This window comes from Aquarana catesbeiana, linkage group LG06, assembly GCF_042186555.1.
Source record: "Aquarana catesbeiana isolate 2022-GZ linkage group LG06, ASM4218655v1, whole genome shotgun sequence".
In the NCBI taxonomy this organism is placed as follows: domain Eukaryota; kingdom Metazoa; phylum Chordata; class Amphibia; order Anura; family Ranidae; genus Aquarana; species Aquarana catesbeiana.
The window spans coordinates 37,935,695-37,957,125 of record NC_133329.1 but is presented as its reverse complement, the minus strand read 5'-3'; the positions used below and the strand labels follow the sequence as shown (position 1 = coordinate 37,957,125).

At 41.4% G+C, this 21,431-nt stretch overlaps 1 protein-coding gene across 7 annotated transcripts in view; it reads left to right on the top strand.

Moving 5' to 3' along the window:
- Nucleotides 1-21,431, top strand: part of LOC141148316 (uncharacterized) — a 254,846-nt gene that overhangs the window by 173,120 nt on the left and 60,295 nt on the right. For 3 of the 7 annotated variants that reach the window (XM_073635638.1, XM_073635636.1, XM_073635637.1), the window contains exon 6: nucleotides 8,729-8,761. The exons of the other annotated variants lie outside the window; for them this stretch is intronic. In XM_073635638.1, coding sequence (XP_073491739.1) covers nucleotides 8,729-8,761 — 33 coding nt within the window. The remainder of the gene's footprint in view (nucleotides 1-8,728; nucleotides 8,762-21,431) is intronic. 7 annotated transcript variants of the gene reach the window in all.

Here is a 21,431-nt window from a genome sequence, read left to right as displayed (position 1 = left end):
GCCCAACATTTCCAAATATTCGTCCAAAACATCACATAAACAGGTCCTCCATAAACACAAGAATAAGAATTTGGAATTGATCAATGCTCTCAACCAATTCTATAATAGACCTAGCACTCCCCGCAGCTCCTCACTTACTTCTACATCCCATGTCCCCAGAGATGGTCCTCCTATCTGTACTAACGTTGCTGAGATCTCCACCACCATCTCCACCAGTTCCAAACACATCAATCATCCAGCCACTCCCAACCTCAGGCCTACGGAACCTACAGTGCCCCTGATAAAAAACCCATCTTTGAACACCCCGTCATTGAACATTTCTAATGCTCCTGCAGCGAATAGTTCCACCTCCCCTTTTTTAGCGTTCGGTCCTCCTCCGGCCTCCATATCAAGAAAAAGAAAACTCACAGAAGAGGCTGCAGAGGAGGACGAACTAGAAAAACAGGTCAACACACTGAAACACCCAAAACGGTAAAGATTTTCAACTTATCCTCCCACACCTTGTCTCCTGCTGACAGTTCCCTTCTGAACCGCGGACTCAATTTTGCCCCGGTTAACAAACCTAATCCTTTTGTTCTCTTCAAGGACCTAAACAGCTATATACGCAAACTAACTTTGAAAAGACATTTCCAAATAAAATCACTTAAAGATCAGAATATAGATGGCGTATCCACGATTCAGACCTCCACCATACCCCCCACTGTTTCACCAGATCTCAGTATAGAGGTACCTGACTACAATATTGAGGATTTGGGTAGTTTCGACTGTGATGAATTCACATCACTAATGCTCACTCAACATCTAGCCACATCTCCGCCGATCATACGGTCCACATTAAAACCTAAATCCATCTTTTTTCCCACTCAATCGAAAGGTCCATATATAGAGAGTTTCTATAGAGTGGTCTATGCTGATTTAATAAAAATGTGCAACCATACATCCAAAGCTCATAACCTCTCACCTTCTGAAATCACAGCGCTGAACCACCTTACTCTTGCCAGGGACTTAGTGATCAAGTCAGCTGACAAGGGGGGTGGTATAGTGCTGCTCAATAGGTCTGACTACCTAAGGGAATCATATCGACTTCTTTCAGATAGAGCTACTTATGCTAAGCTTAAGAAAGACCCCACTGCAGAATTTGCACTGGAGGCTGATACCCTTATAAACAATGCTCTGAAAGAAGATATCATCACGAAAGCAGAAAGCTCATTCTTGCGGAAATCTTTCTACCAAATCCCTTATTTTTATTACCTACCCAAGATTCATAAAAGCCTAGTAGATCCTCCTGGCAGACCCATTGTAGCAGCGATGGACAGCGTCACCACAGGTTTCAGCTTGTACATAGACCAATTCTTACAGCCCATAGTTTCATCCTTACGGTCATACATACGTGATGGAACGCATCTTTTAGAACTCCTGTCTTCTCATAGATGGGAGTCCTCTTATGTATGGCTTTCACTCGATGTATGCTCTCTGTATACCTCTATTCCACACCAGTTCGGATTGATGGCATTGGAGCAATTTTTATCTACGGATCCTTTAATGAACATGCGTCAGGCTAGATTTATCATAGAGGCCACAGAGTTCTGCCTGACGCACAATTATTTTACTTTTAATGGAGATTTTTATCATCAAACACAGGGTACGGCGATGGGAGCTAACTTTGCTCCGTCCTACACCAATTTAGCTATGGGCTTTTGGGAAAACGAATACATCTATAATCATAACCCCTTTGCAGCCAACATAGTGTTCTTTGGCAGGTACATTGATGATTTGATTATCATCTGGGATGGTGACTCCGAGCTTATTACTCCTTTTGTGAAACACTGCAATGATAATCCTTATGGACTTTCATTCACATCTGTCACAGACTGTGCCACCATAGCCTTTTTGGATTTAGAATTGGGTCACGAAGGTTCAGTTATCACCTCTAAGAACTATACCAAGCCTACCGCCGGCAACTCGTATTTGCACTACAACAGTTGCCATTTTCCTAAGTGGATCACCAACATCCCAAAAGGGCAGTTTTGTCGTCTCCGACAAAATTGCACAAAAGATTCGGATTACACTGCACTTAGTGTTAATCTTAAAAGGAAGTTTCTGGATAAACAATACCCAGAGTCCTTGGTTGATGAAGCCTACAACTACTACCTTCATGGCAAACCTCCCAGAGATAGTACATCTCCCAAAGACTGTTCTAGCAGATTTGTTACTACCTTCCACCACAAATTCAAACACATGGAAAAAACAATCTAAACATTGGGATATTTTACAACAGGATCCCCACCTCTCAGCCGTACTACCTTCACATCCCAAAGTCACTTACCGTAGGGCCCCTAACCTAAAGAGTAAAATTGCTCCCAGCAAACTCAAATCCACTGTACCCTCTCCTGCTGCACCTACACTAATACCCCTGGTGGGTATGTATCAGTGCCGCAAGGCCTTGTGCAAAACTTGCCATTTCGTCCATCATGGTCAGAAGTCCTTTGTTACTAAAGGTAAAACCTATATGTTAAAAGACTTCTTCAACTGCTCATCAGACTTTGTAGTCTATGGTCTGAGTTGCCCATGCGGACTGATCTATGTAGGCCGTACCATCAGGGCTCTCAGACAGAGGTTCGGTGAGCACAGAAGGCTAATTGAAGGTGGCACTGATCCACATAGTGTCCCTAGACACTTTGCGGTGGCCCACCAGAGCTCGACAGTGGGACTCAGGGTATGGGTAATTGAACAAATTCCCAGATCCCTGTCTCCCGCTGAAAGATTCAAGAAGCTCTGTTCCCAGGAAACTTTTTGGATATATACCTTAGATGCCCTATCGCCAGGAGGAATTAAAGAAAGTATAGAGATCTCTACTATCCTTTAAAATCTTTTATACACATATTCCTTTTAATAGTTTTGTTTTTTGCTTTTTCACCTGATTTTCAGCCTTTTAGGTTCTATGCGCATAGTTTTAAATTTTTAAATCTTATTCTGCGTCTGCGTGTGCTGTGTGCGTGCGCAATTTCGCATACATACACACACATATGCAACAACAATTTTAATAAGAATTTTCATTAATTATCATCGATTTAGTGATAATTAGATCTTTTTCTTTTTTAATTAATTGTCAATCAATTGTGTGTTTTTATACAAGGCCTGATTTGTGTGTGATGGAGAGATACATGCCCATTTCCTTCTCTCCTTCCCCCCTACCCCCCCCCCCCCTTCCCTCCAGTTCCATTATAATATTCTCCACATTATAAAAAAAATTTTTTTTTTTTTTTAATATGCATGGACATATGCATTTCCACCCCCCCCCCCTTTTTTTTTTTTTTTTCTCCTCCCCTCCCCCCCCCTTCCTTCCAGTTCCATTATAATATTCTTCACATTATAATTATTTTCCATATGCATGGACATATATACCTGTATACATTTATATATATATATATATGTTTTGCTTTTTCTTCCCCCCCCCCCCCCCATAGACTCATCATATTCATATAGCCATTTATTTATATTAACAGATATCCACCCTTTACTTTTCCATTGCATAATTTATACTTTCATACATTATTATTATCATCATTACTCATATATTTATTTATATTCTAATTATTATATTTTTTATTATTATTTTTATTATTTCACATATATTTTCTCCAGCCATATACCATCTCATATGATGTATCTATTTATATGTATTTTCATTTATATCATAGTTCCCTCCCAGTCACACACCCTCTGTATTATTTGAACCTTCTATTCTTACATTATTCCCCCTTTTTCTTTTCTTTTCACATAATCGCCTCCTTATCATTGTCATGCTCCTTTACAAAATACCCCACTGCTGACACTTTTGATTGTTCCTCTGATCATTTCCTGTAGTCCCGGTCCCGTCCCTCCCCTCCTTCATCCACACCAATCATCACATTTCCTGTTCTGCTTAAGCCGCCCTATCCCATCCATCCTCAGCCTGATGAAGGGGCGTGGCTGCCACGTCATCACAGCCCGTACGCCCTGCAACGCGTCGCTCGACTCATGACGTCATCACTCCTCGCCGGATGTTTACGTTCTTCCATGCTCTCCACCTAGTATTGTGACTTGTCACCGCTGCGGCCGGCCTCACATCTCAGCGGTACCTCTCCTCACACACAGGCAGAGCCCCCCGCCAGGAGTTGTCTTTGACTGATTTGAACCTTTGATGGATGATGTCCTCTTCAGTATTTGATTACCATTTTATGCCTATTGATGACCTTCAACATGTGAGTTTGATCATCATTATCTTTTTATGAATAAACCTTGTTTTTAGTCTACACCCAGAGGCGCCTCTCTCTTTTGTTTCTCCTAGGATTGGAATGTGGTTTCACTTCTTGACGAAGGCAGCCCTGCTTGTGGACCTATTATTATTTGGATCCTTGAACCTCTTATTTGTACACCTGTGAGATCATGCCCCATATGTGTTAATGTGATACAATTTTTTTCTCTTTGGACATATACATGTGGACACTATTTATCCATTGAATGTATTATGAGACTGGGATAATTTTCAGTCTGTTCCCCATCCCTTTGCTTTTATTATTGTTGTTATTATTGTTATCTCCAGTTCTCTGCGCCTTTACTTGCATACTTAGATTTAGATTCAGCAACACAGAGTCCAAACCTAACTAATGCAGGCTGCCCAGACTCATACTTTTCCAGAAAGCAAAATACTTACAGCAAGAGTCTTATGCTGGGAGGTTTGTAGTCCAGAGAGAACTCTAACAAGGTGGCTCATAAGAGAGCCATGTGCTCCAGTAGGATCTTCCTCTGTAAATACCAAGTGGAAGAGAACCCTGACCCCTCCCGCGATATTTATGTTGCTCACAGTGGGGGGGGGGGGGGCAGGACTCGGAAACCCAAGGAAAAGAGTCTACACAGTTGACCCCTTCCTATCCTGGGCAGCTTGTAACTGTCTCCATAACTACACAATGCATTACAAAGCACAGTAATATTGAATTTTATCATGGTTCACATTATAATAAGCAACAGAAACTTCACATTAAACACAGCAATAACATCAATACAAAAAGTACAAGCAGCTTAGACTGAGCATAAAGACACTGGTAACAAAAGGCAGCAATCTCCCTAGGTATATCAATCTTAGTTTAGTTCACAGAACACCATTTTTGTTTGTAAAATTGAAGGTGGGTATTGCATAAAGATATGTACAAAGATGTAAATTACAAAAATGACAAAAGAACATACATAATTTGGCTTTTCATCTCATGCACCTCAATTTACTGAGATAGGGATATGGACCCACCTCTAGGGGGTATTCTAGAACTGGATAGAGCCTGTTCTGTGCACCGATGGTCTCCATTCCTTATGCAAATTGAGGAACATAATGGCATACTAAGAGAGGAAATCCTATGACCTCTGATCTTTTTAGCCAGAAGAGGTGAAGCCAAGCGGTATTATACAGTCCTAGCGCCTGCTGGTATATCTGCACAGCAAGGAAACCTTCTGAAAATGTACTAAGATGCACATGTTGGCAGGTGTACTGTAGTTTGACCTTCCTGCACAGGTGGCGCTGCCAGCAGCTGCCATGCAGAGACAGTGGGGAACAGGAGTAACTCATGTTCTTCTTAGGACTCTGTAGATACCATCAGGTGAACCGATGTCGCTGCTGCCCCGAGTGACCACGTAACCATCTTTAGTGAGGGCAATGATCATAAAAAACACTGGCTCACTGCAGTTGGTGCATATTTTGCATGTGGTTAGTACAGGGACAGGAACTCGCTGGTCAGGGAGAGGTTCCAGTGGAGGAGGGGCAGAATAGGGGCTGGTTGCCAGTTTATTAGTGTGGGGGCCTTCTGCTACAACTCCTTTTTCCATCACTGCCTGCAAACTGCCTCCTCTGCCATGTCTTGTCAGCATTTGAGTGTCACTCTCCACAAGGGATGCATAGCTCACTGTAAGTGTTATTACCAGTTCACTGCTTCCACCCAGACTCTGTACTCTGTTTTGGAACTTGCACGTTAATACACTACGTTGCAATCTCGGATCTCCGGTTGTCTTTCCTACCTTCTAGGTATCCACCATGGCACCGCTGGGAAAAGCCTTGGCTCTGGTGCCTAAATTTAACAGGTCTAACATGTCTCTATCGGAGTGGCAGGAGAGACTGGAGAGTGCTGTCCATCTCTACCAAGTACATATTTGGCTGATTGCAGAGCTAGCTATTCATTCATAGGAGGATTATGCCCCCAAGCAGTGATAGTGCTACCAGAAGATGCGCACACTAGGCTAGAACTAATTGTGGCACAACTAGAGGGCCTATTTTATCGTAATCAAGTTAAGAAGCAGGTTCTTCATCCACAGACAATGTGAGGCAAGAGTCTCACTCACTTTCCTGGAGCCCTACAGAAGTTATGGAAGCGATTGGAGAAGGACTTGCAAGGGTTTACTGACATAGGTGCTCCAGACAAGCTATTATGAGACCAGTTTATTGGAGGAGTGGGTGCGGGACCTAACTCACTTTTAATGATATAGTGGTGAAAGCAGTAGCCCAAGTAAGGGAGGACATGGAAGCCACTGTGGCCATGACAAAGAAAAGTGATTGAAAAATGAATCTCTCCATGTTTGAGAGGGGACCTTGGCCCCTTCTAAGTTGTCAGCCCTGCAAACAGTTATCCAAGAGCTAAGGAAAAACCTGGCATTCATGCAGCAAGAAATGACTGTAGTCAAACATGTGCTGGCCCACCTCTCCAAGGGCAAGAATTCACTGTGGAAGGATTTGGATGAAGACAGGAGGTGCTGGAGTTGTAATAGTATATGATCTAACTTTATTGTATGCACAGTAGCACTTTTGAGTTTTAAAATCGGATATTCCCTGGATCAACTTTAACTATAAATATTAGTATCCAGTTATATTATGTACATTTAGGAAGAACCCTGACCCTTTTTAACTGCTTGCCGACCGTATACTGTATACATACGGTGTCAAGGCAGCTCTCCTGTGCAGGATCACGTACCTAGCACAGGATCCTGCACTTCCATGTCTGGGGCGTGCACATGTGCTGCCAGCTACCCGCTCTCGCTGTGATTGGACCCGCTAATCAGAACACAAGCAGAACGGCGGTCTGCCTATGTAAACAAGGAAGACTGCCATTCTGTCAGTACAGAAGGTATTGATCCTGTGTTCCTGCCAGTGTCATTAGTACAGTGACAGTGCATATTTTTAGCACTGATCACTTTATTACACCCCTTTCACACTGAGGCATTTTTCAGGCACCTTTGGGCTAAAAATAGCACCTGAAAAACGGCAGTCTCAGTGTGAAAGCCAGAGTGCTTTCACATTGAGGCGATGTGCTGGCAGGACGTTAAAAAAAGTCCTGCAAACGGCATCTTTGGAGCAGTAAAGAAGCGGTGTATACCCTTCTTGCCCATTGAAATGAATGGGCAGCACCGCCGAACTGCCGGCAAAGCACCGCTGCATTTTAACCCTTTTTGGGCCGCTAGAGGGGGTTAAAAGCACCCCGCTAGCGGGCGAAAACCTCAGCAAAAACAACGGTAAAGCGCCGCTAAAAATAGCGGTGTTTTTACCTTCAACGCCCGTCCGCTCCAGTGTGGCAGCAGTCTTAATGTCACTGATTCCCAAAAAAGTGTCAAAAGTGTCACAATTTGTCCGCCGCAATGTCTCAGTCCCGATATAAGTCGCTGATCGCCACCATTACTAGTAAAAAATAAAATTAAATAAAAATTCCATAAATATATAGACGTGATAACTTTTGCTCAAACCAATCAATATACGCTTATGGGGATTTTTTTTTTTTTTACCAAAAATATGTAGCAGAATGCAAATTGGCCTTAATTGAGGAAGAAATTACATTTTTTTTACATTTTCTTTTATTGGATATGTTTTATAGCAATAAGTAAAAAAATTGCTTTTTTTTCAAAATTGTTGGCCTTTTTTTGTTTATAGGACAAAAAATAAAAATTGCAGAGGTGATCAAATACCACCAAAAGAAAGCTCTATTTGTTGGGAAAAAAAAGGACATTTTATTTGGATAGTTTCACATGACTGCACAATTGTCAGTTACAGTAACGCAGTGCCGTATCGCAAAAAAATGGCCTGGTCATGAAGGGAAGGTAAACTTTCCGGAGCTAAAGTGGTTAAAACAATCTACTGAGCTGGCCAGAACTAGCTGTTGAGGGAGTCTATGCCACATTGTTGTCCTTGAAAACAGCCAACAACTTACCCATCATTTGGGTTGAAGGTTCAGATATTTGACCAAGTAGGGGTTCTGGTTACCCACAGTCCAGTTGTGTCCTCGATACCCATAGTCCTGGGCATAAATGTCCTGAAGAGCTTAGAGTTGCCTTGCTTGCCGTCTGACATCCAACAGCTGTGTGAGCTTAAATGGGGTTGTGGCTTGAGGGAGGTATGGCCCAATGTGATACGAGCCTGCAAAGTCGACCACCAGGTGGGAAACGGCAAACCGAACGGGTGGGTGTTATTCGCATGCCTCCCAAAGCAGAAGTTACTACTGATCCCTCTTTAAGAAGTTGTTTGGCCCCTGCCTATAGAGGCTCACAAGAAACTGCAAGGGTCTAGGTTTTTCAGTAGCAGAGGGTTTTTCATTATTAGAAAAACATTAATATATCTATCTCTATATATACACACACATATATACACACACACACACACACACACACACACTCAATGGTAAATATAACCCACTTTTCTGTCCCCTTTTTCCTAATGCAGTGGATGAAACAATCAAGACTGTGGAAAATCCAGGTAAGAGATTGCTTCCAGGTAATACGGACAAATTGGAGAGGTTATCGAAGGGTACCAAAGTGTCACATAAACAATACATTTGTTTAACTTCTTCCCTACCAGAGCATTGTAAAATGACGCTGGCAGGAACCTTACCTGCCTCCGGGGGGCGTCATATGACATCCACCTATTCTCGCCACTCTCACTGCCCCCGGGATGCACAGTGCAGGAGATCAGGGCTGAGGCATTTCCCTCCGGACACAGCCCATCCCCAATCAGGGTAAAGAGCCAATGGAAATGTCTTTACTACGTAACCGGCTGTGTCCAATTACAGCCGGTCACAAGTCTTTGTGCACGCTGCTCGTGCTCGCCCCCAGGGGCGCGTAGCATGGCGATCGGGGATCACTCGGTGTCACTCTGACACAGTCCATCCCCGATCAGGGTAAAGAGCCAATGAGATTAGCTCTTTACCATGTGACCGGCTGTGTCCAATCACAGCTGGTAACAAATGTCAAAAAACCCCGGGTTCTCCTCACACACTGATCCTGTGTGAGGAGGTGATTGCAGTAACACAAGTTACAGATTTACAGTGCACAGTAAAAAACAAAGATTGCCCCAGTAATAAAGATTACCTGTCACCAGTCCATCAAAGTACCTGTCTCCAGCCCAGAGTACCCGAGTACCTGTCTCCAGCCCATCAGAGTATCTGAGTACCTGTCTCCAGCCCAGAGTACCTATCTACAGACCATCAGAGTACCCGAGTACCTGTCTCCAGCTCATCAGAGTACCTGTCTCCAGCCCAGAGTACAGGGGCGTTGCTAGGTGTCAAAAAGACCAGGGGCTTCAGCCCGAAGGCCGATGGTGGCACCATGGGGGGATCCGGGGTTGTCATGTCGCGGGTGTTTTTGGCTGGGTGGTGGGGTTGTGTGGTGGGGGGTAAGCTAACTTGCTGGTTGCTGCCTGGCTTACCAGTGCTGCCCATCAATGATGGGCACTAAACTCACCTAACTGACACACTGACCATTACACTGACCTCACCTACCCGACATACATACACTGACCTCACCTTACCTACCTACCTGACATACATACACTACACTGACCTGGCTAACTGACATACACTGACCTCACCTACGACGAGTATTATATAAACCTATGTTTAAGTCAGTAGTAATCTTATGCAGGGAGCAAAATAGAAAATATGCTTGGGCATTGCTCACACACATCCCCTTTGTTCAATGCACACACCAAAACACATTGGCAGAAGAGTAAATTCAGACTATCAACTTGTCTCAAGTAAAAAAAAAAAAAAGCATACAAAATGTCTTAATAAGTTGTATTTTTATTATACTTAAAACAAAGTTATCAACATCCAATACAAACAGATGCAGGTTACACACATCAATTCACTACTTAAAAGTGCAAGGTACTCACTGATGTGAAATACACATCTGTTTAAATATAAAATTCAAAAACTACCCATAAAATGCAGCTTACACACATCAATTCGCTACTAGAAGGGATACTACAAGTAATCGACAACAAAACTAGCTCAATCAGTTTGTGTATAGACCATACACCTTTAGTTTCTCTGCCATTTAGGCGTTTAATCACTTTTGTTTCTGTCCATGGAATGGATGCAGGTGAGGCAGCCCTAGTTAAACACAGCCATGAAAAAAGGGTTTAATTTTCCCATAAGAATTTGCTCACTGTAGAGGTTTTTAATCTCCTCTGAGTGCTCTGTAAATTGAACCTTAAGCACATGACATACAGGAGATGGCTCCTACAGGCAAATTACAGTGCATGAATCAGATGAGAAATTGTAAACACAAAACAGAGTGCAAAATCTGGTGGTGCAGCTGTGCACGGTAGCCAATCAGCTTCCAACTTCAGCTTGTTCAGTTCAGCTTTCACAATACCACCTGGAAGCTGATTGGTTACTATGCACAGATGCACCACATTTTGCACTCTAGTTTTAGAAAATCAACCCCAATGTACAGTAAAGGAATTCTAAACATTGGATGTCTCTTGACAGCAAAATTTTAGGGAGGCTGTGTGAGTGGCATGACTAGGCTCAGTCAGGCCGAAAGACAAAAAAAATAAAAAAATCTGTTATTTAACTGCTAAATGGCAGAGAATTGAGCAGTGAGACAGCATGTAGGAATGCAGGGGCATGATTCATACACCAAAAGTGCTTCATTAAGCTAAAGTTATTTTGGTGCCTATAGTATATTTTTAAATATTGTAGAACTATCCCACTTTTAGGCCTGATTCACACCTATGCATTTTTAGTGCTTTTTGCATATTTGCACTACAGAGTGTGCTTCATTGGAAACAATGTTAAATAGACTGTAGTGCAAATCTGCAAAATGCAAAAAAACAATAAAAATGCATAGGTGTGAACAAGGCCCAAGGGTCATAGAGGTAGACTGGAAGGAGAAAATACCCTAAACATGGCATGGACATGGCCATGTTTAGGTTATTCTCTCATTCCAGTCAACCTCAATGAACCCATGCCGCATGGGTGTCATAGGCAATATTTAAGACACGTGATGTGTTATACAAGACTCATTTAACACATAGCGCGTTTATTCAATTAATGCCAAACTATAGCAAAGAGCAAAATGCAGGTAAAAATAGCTAATATGGAGAAATTATCAAACTCGCCTTGTAGCCATAGCTTGCCAATTTTAGCTTGATCTTTGCCTTTTTGGTTCTGGTTCACTAGAATTTTGAGTTTAGTGAAAAAAACAACCAAAAAAGTACAAGGTACTGACTGATGTGAACATCAGTTTAAAATCTTGAAGTCCAAAACTATCCATAAAAGGCAGTTTACACACGTCCATTCACTACTAAAAGGGATACTATAGGTAAGAGGCAACAAAATTAGCTTAATCCATTTGTGTATAGACCACCCCACCCATACACCTTTTAGTTTCTCTGCCATTTAGGCGTTGAAACACTTTTGTTTCTGTCCTTTGAATGGATGCAGGCAGCCCTAGTTACATGTGACTGACACAGCCATGGAAAAAAAAGGGTTTAATTTTCCCATCAGAATTTGCTCACTGTAGAGGTTTTTAATCTCCTCTGTAAATTTAACCTTAAGCACATACGATACGGGAGGTGTCCCCTAAAGGCAAATTACAGTGCAGGAGATAACTTTTAAACACCAAACAGTAGAGTTCAAAATCTGGTGGTGCAGCTGTGCACGGTAGCCAATCAGCTTCTAACTTCAGCTTGTTCAGTTCAGCTTTCACAATACCACCTGGAAGCTGATTGGTTACTATGCACAGATGCACCACATTTTGCACTCTAGTTTTAGAAAATCAACCCCAATGTACAGTAAAGGAATTCTAAACATTGGATGTCTCTTGACAGCAACATTTTAAGGAAGCTGTGTTAGTCACACAAGGCAGGGTTATGACTAGGCTGAAAAACAAAAAAATAAAAAAATATTCAGTGATTTAACAGCTAAATGGCAGAGAATTGAGCAGTGAGACAGATTGCAGGGGCAGGATTAATAATACACAAAAAATGGTTCATTAAGCTAAAGTTATTTTGGTGCCTATAGACTATAGTATAGATAGAACTATCCCACTTTTAGGGTCAGACTCATAGAGGTATACTGGAAGGAGAGAATACCCTAAACATGGCATGGGTTTCTTTGTCGATATTTAGGACACTTGTTATAACACTTAAACACATAACAGTGGTTTATTCAATAAACTCCAAACGATAGCAAAGATCAAAATGCTAAATGGAGGAAAAAATAACCAATATGGAGAAATTCTCCAAAATCGACTGTAGTACTAGTAGTATCCATAGCTTGATCTTTGCCATTTGTATTTTGATTCACTACAATTTGGAGTTTCTTGAAAAACAAACCAAAAAAAAAAGTGCAAGTTGCTTCATGAGTTGAAAATACACCAGTTTAAAACTTTAAATAAAAGTGCAAACAATTTGTTGTAGTAAAACTACAAATATTACAACTCGTTAACCATATAGTAAACAATCTACTGTAAAGTGCCATCATTTTTAAACTGTAGTATAGTATTACAATATTCCATTTTTGGTAACTAATTTTTGATGTCTGAGTAAGACAGAGAAGAGATTGTCTACACAAGTGATACGCCAGAGAATCTTTTGAAGATTTAATATTATTGGATCTGCACTTAGAACATTTCCTGGGATTTTGTGAACTGAAAGATTTGACAGCACTTGTGTCTGGTTGAACATTGCTTGCACAGATACAAAGTTGCTGCCTTCTTTTATCCCTTCCTTGCTTTGTCTGCTACTATGGCATGCATTCGATTAAATTCACTAACAATTGTACTTGTTCAGACATTGTCTTACTGTAGGAAATAATTTTGCAATAAAGGGGTACATATAGCATCTCACAAGAGTACACCCCTCACATTTTTGTAAATCTTTTATTTTATCTTTACATCTGACAACACTGAAGAAATGTCAGTTTGCTACAATTTGTGAGTGTACAGATTGTATAACAGTGTAAATTTGTCCCCTCAAAATAACGCACACCGCCATTAAGGTCTAAACTGCTGGCAAGAGTATACCCCCCAAATTGGGGGGTAAATTGGGCCAAATTTGCCATTTTTCCTCCCAGTTTCATGTGATTCGTTAGTCGCTAGTGTTACAACAAGGTCTCAGGTGTGAAACTTGGTGTTATCGCTCTGATACTGGAAGATCTAAATACATGCCACGGTGGCACCTCATGGGAAAGAACTGAGGATCTCTATATAAAGATGGCCTTGGCTCCAAGATTGCGAATAACCTGAAACTGAGCCGAAGCATGGTGGCCAAGAACATACAGCGGTTTAGCAGGACAGGTTAAACTCAGATCAGGCCTCGCCAATGGTCGACCAAAGAAGTTGAGTCAGAGAGTGCACGTTTTCAGCGCCATATCCAAGGGTTGTCTTTGGGAAATAGACTTAGGAGTTTAAAGGTGATGGACTGGCCAAGCATATCTCCATACCTAAACCAGATTGAGCATCGTTGGGGCATCCTCAAACTGCAAGTGGAGGAGCGGAAGGTATCAAACATTCAACAGCTCCGCTCCGTGATGTCGTCATGGAGGAGTGGAAGAGCCAGAGGACTCCAGTAGCAACCTTGAAGCTCCAGTGAACTCCCATGCACAAGAGGGTTAAAGCAGTGCGAGAAATTGGTGACCACACAAAATATTAAGACTTTGGAGTGGACCCAATGTTGACATTTGCACTTAGGGGTAAACTCATTTTTGTTGCCAGCGGTTTAGACATTAATGGCTGTGTGTTGAGTTATTTTGAGGGGACAGCAAATTTACACTGTTATACAAGCCGTACACTCACTACTTTTACTTTCAATTGTAGCAAAGTGTAATTTCTTCAGTGTTGTCACATGAAAAGCTATATTTACAAAAATGTGAGGTGTATGGGTACTTATTTTGTGAGATACTGTACATAGCATCCCAAACAGCCAACCACCATTAACTGTTATTCTTTAGCTACCCTACCCCTACTATAGGTATAGTTTAGAATATTAGTTTCAGCCAGGAGCAAATTCAATTTACTGAGGCAGCTGAAGTGCTTGTAATGGTTAATCTCTTGATAGAACCAAGGTATGCCTTTGTGATCGTTTGTTACCAAAATGATCAATTACACATTCATCAGACACCGATTCCAAAATGCCCTTTTCAATGGAAAGAACTGCAAGATGATGAAGCCTTGCTTGCCCCATTGTACCTCTGAGCCATGTATGAAGACGTCTCAAAGCACTAAATGATCTTTCACAAGAGCAGCTGCTCACAGGAATTGTTAGGACAATTTGCATGATTTTTTTAACCGTTGGAAACATTAAAGGATCCAAAAGTTTGCAAATGTGCTGTACTGTTAGTACCACACCTTCCTGTTTTTTGCGTTCAAAGAAGTTTTTAGCAACAACTACTTCTTCATAGTGCAGATCAATTTTGTAATGTTGTGCAAGTGCCTTTATGTCTTCTGACAGAAAAGATGAAGAAAGTGGGTTGCATGCCTCAATGCCCTTGACCAAAGTTTCTTTAATGCTTGAGAAACGATGGTCAAGTTCAGAGAGCATTCGGTCCAAGCAAGGGTAAAAGATTTTTGTTCTAAGATCATCTTCACTTGACAAATGATCACGTGGTGTTGGTCTGGCTTCATACACAAAGTCTTCCATCATTCTTGGTTTTTTAATTTGCCTGGATGTTTGTGGATTCTCAGTGTCAGTGTCAAACAAAGAAACAGCTTTTTGAAGTATATCTTGATTTGGCATTGGTTCTTAGAGATCTTAATGAAGTACAAACATCTTTTTTATACTCTAATGCAGTAGACAAATCTAGGTTTTTCCTTCTGAAGCAACTTATGGAAACCTTCTGTAGTACCCAGTAACAATTCAAATGCAAAAAGGCAGTAACGCATTGATAACCTGCGTAATTTAATCAACAAGCCAGTGGCTATGGCAGATTTCTCCTCTTTAAGACACTGCACAACAGCTGTAAAGTTGCGTATTAGGGCAGTAATGGAACGTATCTGGCAAGACCAACGTGTCTCTGAGAGCTGTACTAGTTCTGTTTCTTTTAGTCCAAGTTGCGCCTGAACATCAATGAACTTTTGGTGCTGTGTAAAAGAAACACTAAAAAAAGTATAAAGGTTTTCTAGTGTTTGAAAAAAATCTGAAGCCTCTGGGATTGCTTTACAGGTATAGCAGAGTACAAGGTTTAGTTCATGTGCATAACAGTGAACATAAATAGCTTCAGGATGTTTTTTCTGAAACTTTGCTTGTACACCACCAATTACGCCACTCATAACTGCAGCTCCATCGTACGTTTGAGCAACACAGAGGACATTGGCTAAACCATTAACTGTGAGGCAATCTTCCAAAGATTCTGTTATTGAGTTTGCACTTAAATCTTTCAGTTCACAAAATCCCAGGAAATGTTCTTTTACAGCACTTGTGTCAGGTTCAACAAAGCATACACAGATAGCAAGTTGCTCTTTTCTTTTATCCCTTGCTTCGTCTGCCATTATGGCATACATTCCAGATTTCTTTAACTGCCTAACAATTGTACTTGTTACTTCTTCTGAACAGCACTGTATGAGATCATTTTGTGATGAAGGTGAAGTGTACGTAGCATTGCCTGGAGGCTTGTACTTTTGAAGGAAAGGATCAAATTTACGTAAATAATTTAAGCACTCTTTAAAATTGCCTCTATTTAGGCTTCCTTCTCCTTCTAAATGGCCTCGAAATGATATGCCCTGCTTGGCAAGAAGCACTGTGGTTGCAACTATTCATTCTAGATATTGTCGCCTTTTTCGAATTTGGAGTTCAGTAGCTTTTTCTATTTGTTCTACAACATTTCCACGCAGTTTAGCATCTTTGCAAGCTGCCCATGCCAACATGCTAGACTTGTGAAGAGCACTTCTTTCATGCTCCTTGAAGGAATCTAAAGCACGTTTCCAATTTTTAAAACCTTGTGTGGTTAATAATGCGTCCAGATTGTGCCTCTTGCCTTTTGGGGCAAAATTTCGACAAGCAAAACAAAATGCAGTATTTTTGGAACATGAATATTCTTTTTTTTTTTCCAAACTGTTTTTATTAAATTTTTGCAGTTTACAGATATATGTAGTACTTCTTGTCATATCGTGAAATACATTCTTTCAGGATTCCTTATACAAAAAAAAAAACAGGTATGACAAAATATGACTTGTACTGTTGTAATAAGTTTAAACTGTGAGATATCTATGTAGAAAAAGCGGGGGAAGTTCAGGATGTCTTTTCTCAGCCCCGAACACCCCAGTTGGGTTCAAACTGTGTCCGGAGGAGAGGGTTGACATCCCCTAAGTTTCATGCTATCTAGTCATATCTTATTGTGATATATGCAAATAGTGAATACCAATATCACAATCTTAGTTAGATATCTCTAGGGTAATATGATTAAAAAATGTATGATATGGGGGAGGGGGGACAAAGTAAGGTATGGGAGAGGGGGAAAGGGCAGAGGGTGAAAGGGCCTAGATACGGTAAGGAAGGAAAAAGGGGGGGGAGAGAATGACGTGTTCTAGATCCTAGATCCTAGATCCTAGATCCTCTCCGGCTTCTGTCCCGAGGTGTGATAGTGTATTTTAAAAGATTGTTAGGGTGTTGTATATTTCATCACGGTTATTATTTCGGGTAATAGCAAAACTGTTTTGGAGGATTGGGTGGAAAAGTATGACCATGTAGCATTTATTGCGGTGAGTGGGCCATGTATATTATTTCGAAGGGTTATTTAATGTATTATAGTCAGAGGACGATTGGAAGTGGAGCCAGCAACTCCATTTTCGGGTGAATTTAGTAGGGTTTTCCTGTGCTATATGAATTAGTTCTTCCATTTCTGAAATTTTACGGATTCTAGTGAACCATTCTCTTAGGGTGGGTGTATTTGAGGAATTCCAATGTATAGGTATGCATTGTTTCGCTGCGTTTATCATATGCATTGCTAACGACTTGTGGTATGTTTTATGTGGTAGCGGGGATATATGAAGTAGGAACTGGGCTGGGGATAGTTCGAGATCATATGTTGTGATTTGTGAAGTGATTCTATGTATCTCCTTCCAGAAGGTTTGTATCAAGGGGCAAGACCACCAAATATGGAGTAGTGTACCCTCTTCTAACTGACATCTCCAGCATTTCGCTGAAGTAGCAGGGAAAATTTTGTTTAGTAAGGAGGGGGTACGATACCACCGTGAGAAAATTTTGAATCCATTTTCTTGTGTGGTCACGTTTCTCGATCCTTTATGTATGTTGAGAAGAGCTTGTTCCCATTGTGTTTCTGAAAGTGAGATAGAGAGGTCTTTTTTCCCATTTTTGACAGGCACTGTTCTGGCTAGTCTGCATGTTAGTGAAGAGTAGATTGTGAGTTATGGAAATTAGATGAGGCTGTGTACTATTTTGGTTACATAACGTCTCAAAGGGGGTAAGTGGTCTTGAACAAGTAGCTTGTTTGTCTTTTGATTGTAGGAAATGAGCAATTAGAATGTATGTCCAGGGGGAAATTGGTGGGCATCCTGTCTGAGTAGAGATTTGAGAGGGAGTGAGAATTTTCCCTTGATGGAAGAATTGATGTGCTTTTATGCTATCTTGTGGAAAGTTCTCGGATAGGAAGTGTTTATGCATTCCAGGAGGGAAATCTGGGTTGAGTTTTATAGAGGTTAGTGGACCTGGTGTAGAGGATATCTTCATTTGGTAGCTAACTTTCTGAAAACATTTAAGAGTAGGTCCTATTAAGGGGTGCGAAAGTAGAGTCATAGGTATGTGTTGTGGATTTAGCCATGGTGAGGAGGATAACGGTAGTGTTGTGAGGGATGCTTCTAAAGTGACCCAATCCTTATGACTTGAGTGGTTATTCCAATCTACTATTCTAGTCAGATGGGTAGCCTTATAGTAGTTAAGGATATTCGGGAGCCCTATGCCTCCTAGATGTTTTGGCTTGGTGAGTTGTTGGAAGCTGATTCTGGGTTTCTGAGGTCCCCATAGGAATCTGGAGCTTGCTGATTGATATGTTTTGAAAAATGTTTGAGGGATTGAGATGGGAATTGTTTGAAGGATGTATAGTAACCTCGGTAGGGCATTAATTTTTAGTATCGCGGCTCTACCAAACCACGAGAAAGATGGGTTGTTCCAGTTTTTAAAGTCTGCATTTAGCTTGTTTAAAATGGGTATATAATTCTTTATGTATAGGTCAGAAAGTTTGGAGGGAAGTTGTATTCCTAGGTAGGTTATCGCTTCTTTTTCCCAGTGAAAGGGGAAGTTTTTTTTGCATTGGTCTACTAGCTTGTGGGGGAGGGAAATATTGAGTGCGAAGGATTTTGAAAAATTTATTTTGAGATTGGATAGCTCTTGGAATTGTTTGAATTCGGACAGTAGGACTGGTAGGGTAATCAGGGGCTGTGATAGGAACAGTAATACATCGTCTGCAAAGGCAGCATATTTGTATTCCTTATGGGGAGTGGTTATACCATGAATGTCTGGATTTAGTTTCAGTTTTCGAAGGAATGGTTCGAGTGTGAGAACAAATAGAATAGGGGACAGGGGGCATCCCTGTCTTGTCCCGTTACGTATATGGAAGGCATTCGACAGAGTGTTGTTGACCCTTACTCTGGCCATAGGGTTCGAATAAAGGGACAGGATCAGTCCCGAAAAGTAAGGACCAATTCCTATGGCTTGCAACACTGCTGTCATGTAGTCCCATGCCACTCTGTCGAATGCCTTCTCTGCATCTAATGAGAGGAAGAATCCTCTTTGGTTGGTATGAGTGATAATATGATGTAGGTTAATCGCTTTTATTGTGTTGTCTCTGGCTTCTCTACCTATTACAAAACCTGTTTGATCTGTGGACACTAGGGATGGTAGAAGGGGGCTTAGTCTATTTGCTAATATTTTAGAAAATATTTTAACGTCTACGTTAAGTAGCGAGATTGGCCTGTAATTTCCTGTATTTGTGGGATCTTTGCCTTCTTTGTGGATGACTGCAATATGGGCCTCTAGCATTTCTTTGGAAAGCGGGTTGGAGGGGGAGAGTGTGTTAAACGCGTTAAGAAAGGGATCTCTAAGCGTCTCTGTAAATGTCTTGTAGTAGATTGCCGAAATGCCGTCTGGGCCTGGGCTCTTGCCTTGTTTCAACTGTTTAATAGCTTTTCCCATTCTATTGTGGAGATTGGAGATTCTAGGGATGTCGAGATTTCTTCTGAAATTTTTCCTGGGGAGAATTGTTTTAAAAAGGTTTTTATTTTGTCATGTCTGTTGGGCAGGTGTGTTGATGCAGAATTTGTTGTGGTTAAGGAGTATAGGGAAGTGTAATAGTTTTCGAACTCTTTCGCTATGTCGTGGTTTTTTGTGATTGCAGTTCCTGTCTGTGAGCATAGTCTATGTACTGTATTGTTTGTTCTTTTTGTGCGGAGGGACTGAGCAAGCAGGTGGCTACATTTGTTTCCAAACTCATAAAAGAGTTTCTGAGATAGTGTGAATTTTTTCTTAAGTTTGAAACCCAGCTCTTCTTGTATTTGTGTGCGTGTTTCTATTAAGTCTAGGTGGGTTCTCTGTGCTAAGTTCTTTTTTTGAGAGGCTTCTAGAAGTTTAAGTTTTGAAAAGAGGTCAGACAGTGTCTTTTTCTTTTCTTTCTTTATTGCTGCTGTCATGGAGATCAATTTCCCCCTAATGACACATTTATGTGCTGCCCATTGTGTTATTTTGGTGGTGTCTGGGGTGTCGTTTTCTTTAAAGTAGTTGATTAGGCATGTGCGAATTTCCGTTTCTTTTGTTTTGTCTGTCAGGATAGATGGATCTAGCCTCCAAATAGGAGTGTAGGTGGTCTTTTCCGGGAAGCTAAGAGTGAGTGAAATGGGGTGGTGATCAGATAGTGTCATTGGTTCAATGGAGGTAGTTTTTAGTATTGGTAGATCTTGTTGTGTGAGAAAGAAGTAATCTAAACGGGAGTATTTATTGTGTGGGGTAGAGTAAAAGGTATAATCTTTTTCTTTTGGGTGAAGAGTGCGCCAGGTGTCGTGAAGTTGTAGCTCTTGGAGGCTCCTTCTAATTTGTTTGATCGCTTTGTAGGGCAAGTGAGATGTGCCTGATGAGGTGTCTAGTAGTGGGTCGAGCGGGATGTTGAAGTCGCCCCCTAGGATCAGTATTCCTGTTTGGAAAGTAGTTAGAAGTTGGGAAATTTTCCGAAAAAAAGGTATCTGGGCCGAATTAGGACTATAAATAAGTGTGATTGGGGTGTTTCTAAAGGTGCCTTTTAGAAATATGTATCTGCCCTGATCGTCTATTAGGGAATCTGTTATTTTTATTGGGACGTTTTTGGATAGAAGAATGGAGACCCCTTTGGATTTTGAAATCGAAGAGGTGGAGTGAAAACTATGTGGAAAGAAGTGGTTGGAAAATTTGGGGATGGCGTTGGTGCGGAAGTGGGTCTCCTGCAAGTATATTATGTCTGCCTTCATTACTCTCATGTCGGTCAGTACTTGGGAGCGTTTTTCTGGTGTGTTGAGTCCTTTTGCGTTAAGTGAAAGAAGCTTCAAAGATATGTCGGCCGTTTTGGATTTTGGCAGTGTCATTATGATGGGGGATGTGTAGTTGTGAGTTGATGAGGAAGCCTCTTGGAGTGTGAAGCCGGAGAGGATCACGAAGAGAAAGGGAGGGAAAAAAAAAAAAAAAGGGTTAAAGGAAAGAGGGGTGGGGGGGGGAGGGGGATGGGAGGAGTAGAAGGGATAGAGAGAGGAGGTGAAGAGTAGGGGGATGAGTAGCCGGAAGTGGAGGTGTAATAACACGTCCACTAGAAGTATTAAGGGGGTGAACCGGCCTGTGTCAACGGTCGTAACCTGGACCGCTGTGTGGAGAAGTGGTAGGAGTCGTTCAACTAGTAAAACAAGGTGAACGCCTCCACGAGGTCAGTGAATTAGTACTTTTAGGTGCATCCTGTTAATGATCAGGGGACCAGGCGGAACTATTAAATAAGAGTAGGTAATTACTCTTCATCTCTGGTCCTCTGAGTTTCCAATAGATGATTAATTCGTCCATGTATGGGACATGGTTGAGGTTTCGGGGGGTTCGTAAAGGGGGGGATCTGTCCGGGGACTGATATAGTGCGTTCTGAGCATGGAGAGGAAGGATAAGCATACCAAGACATAAGTGATCA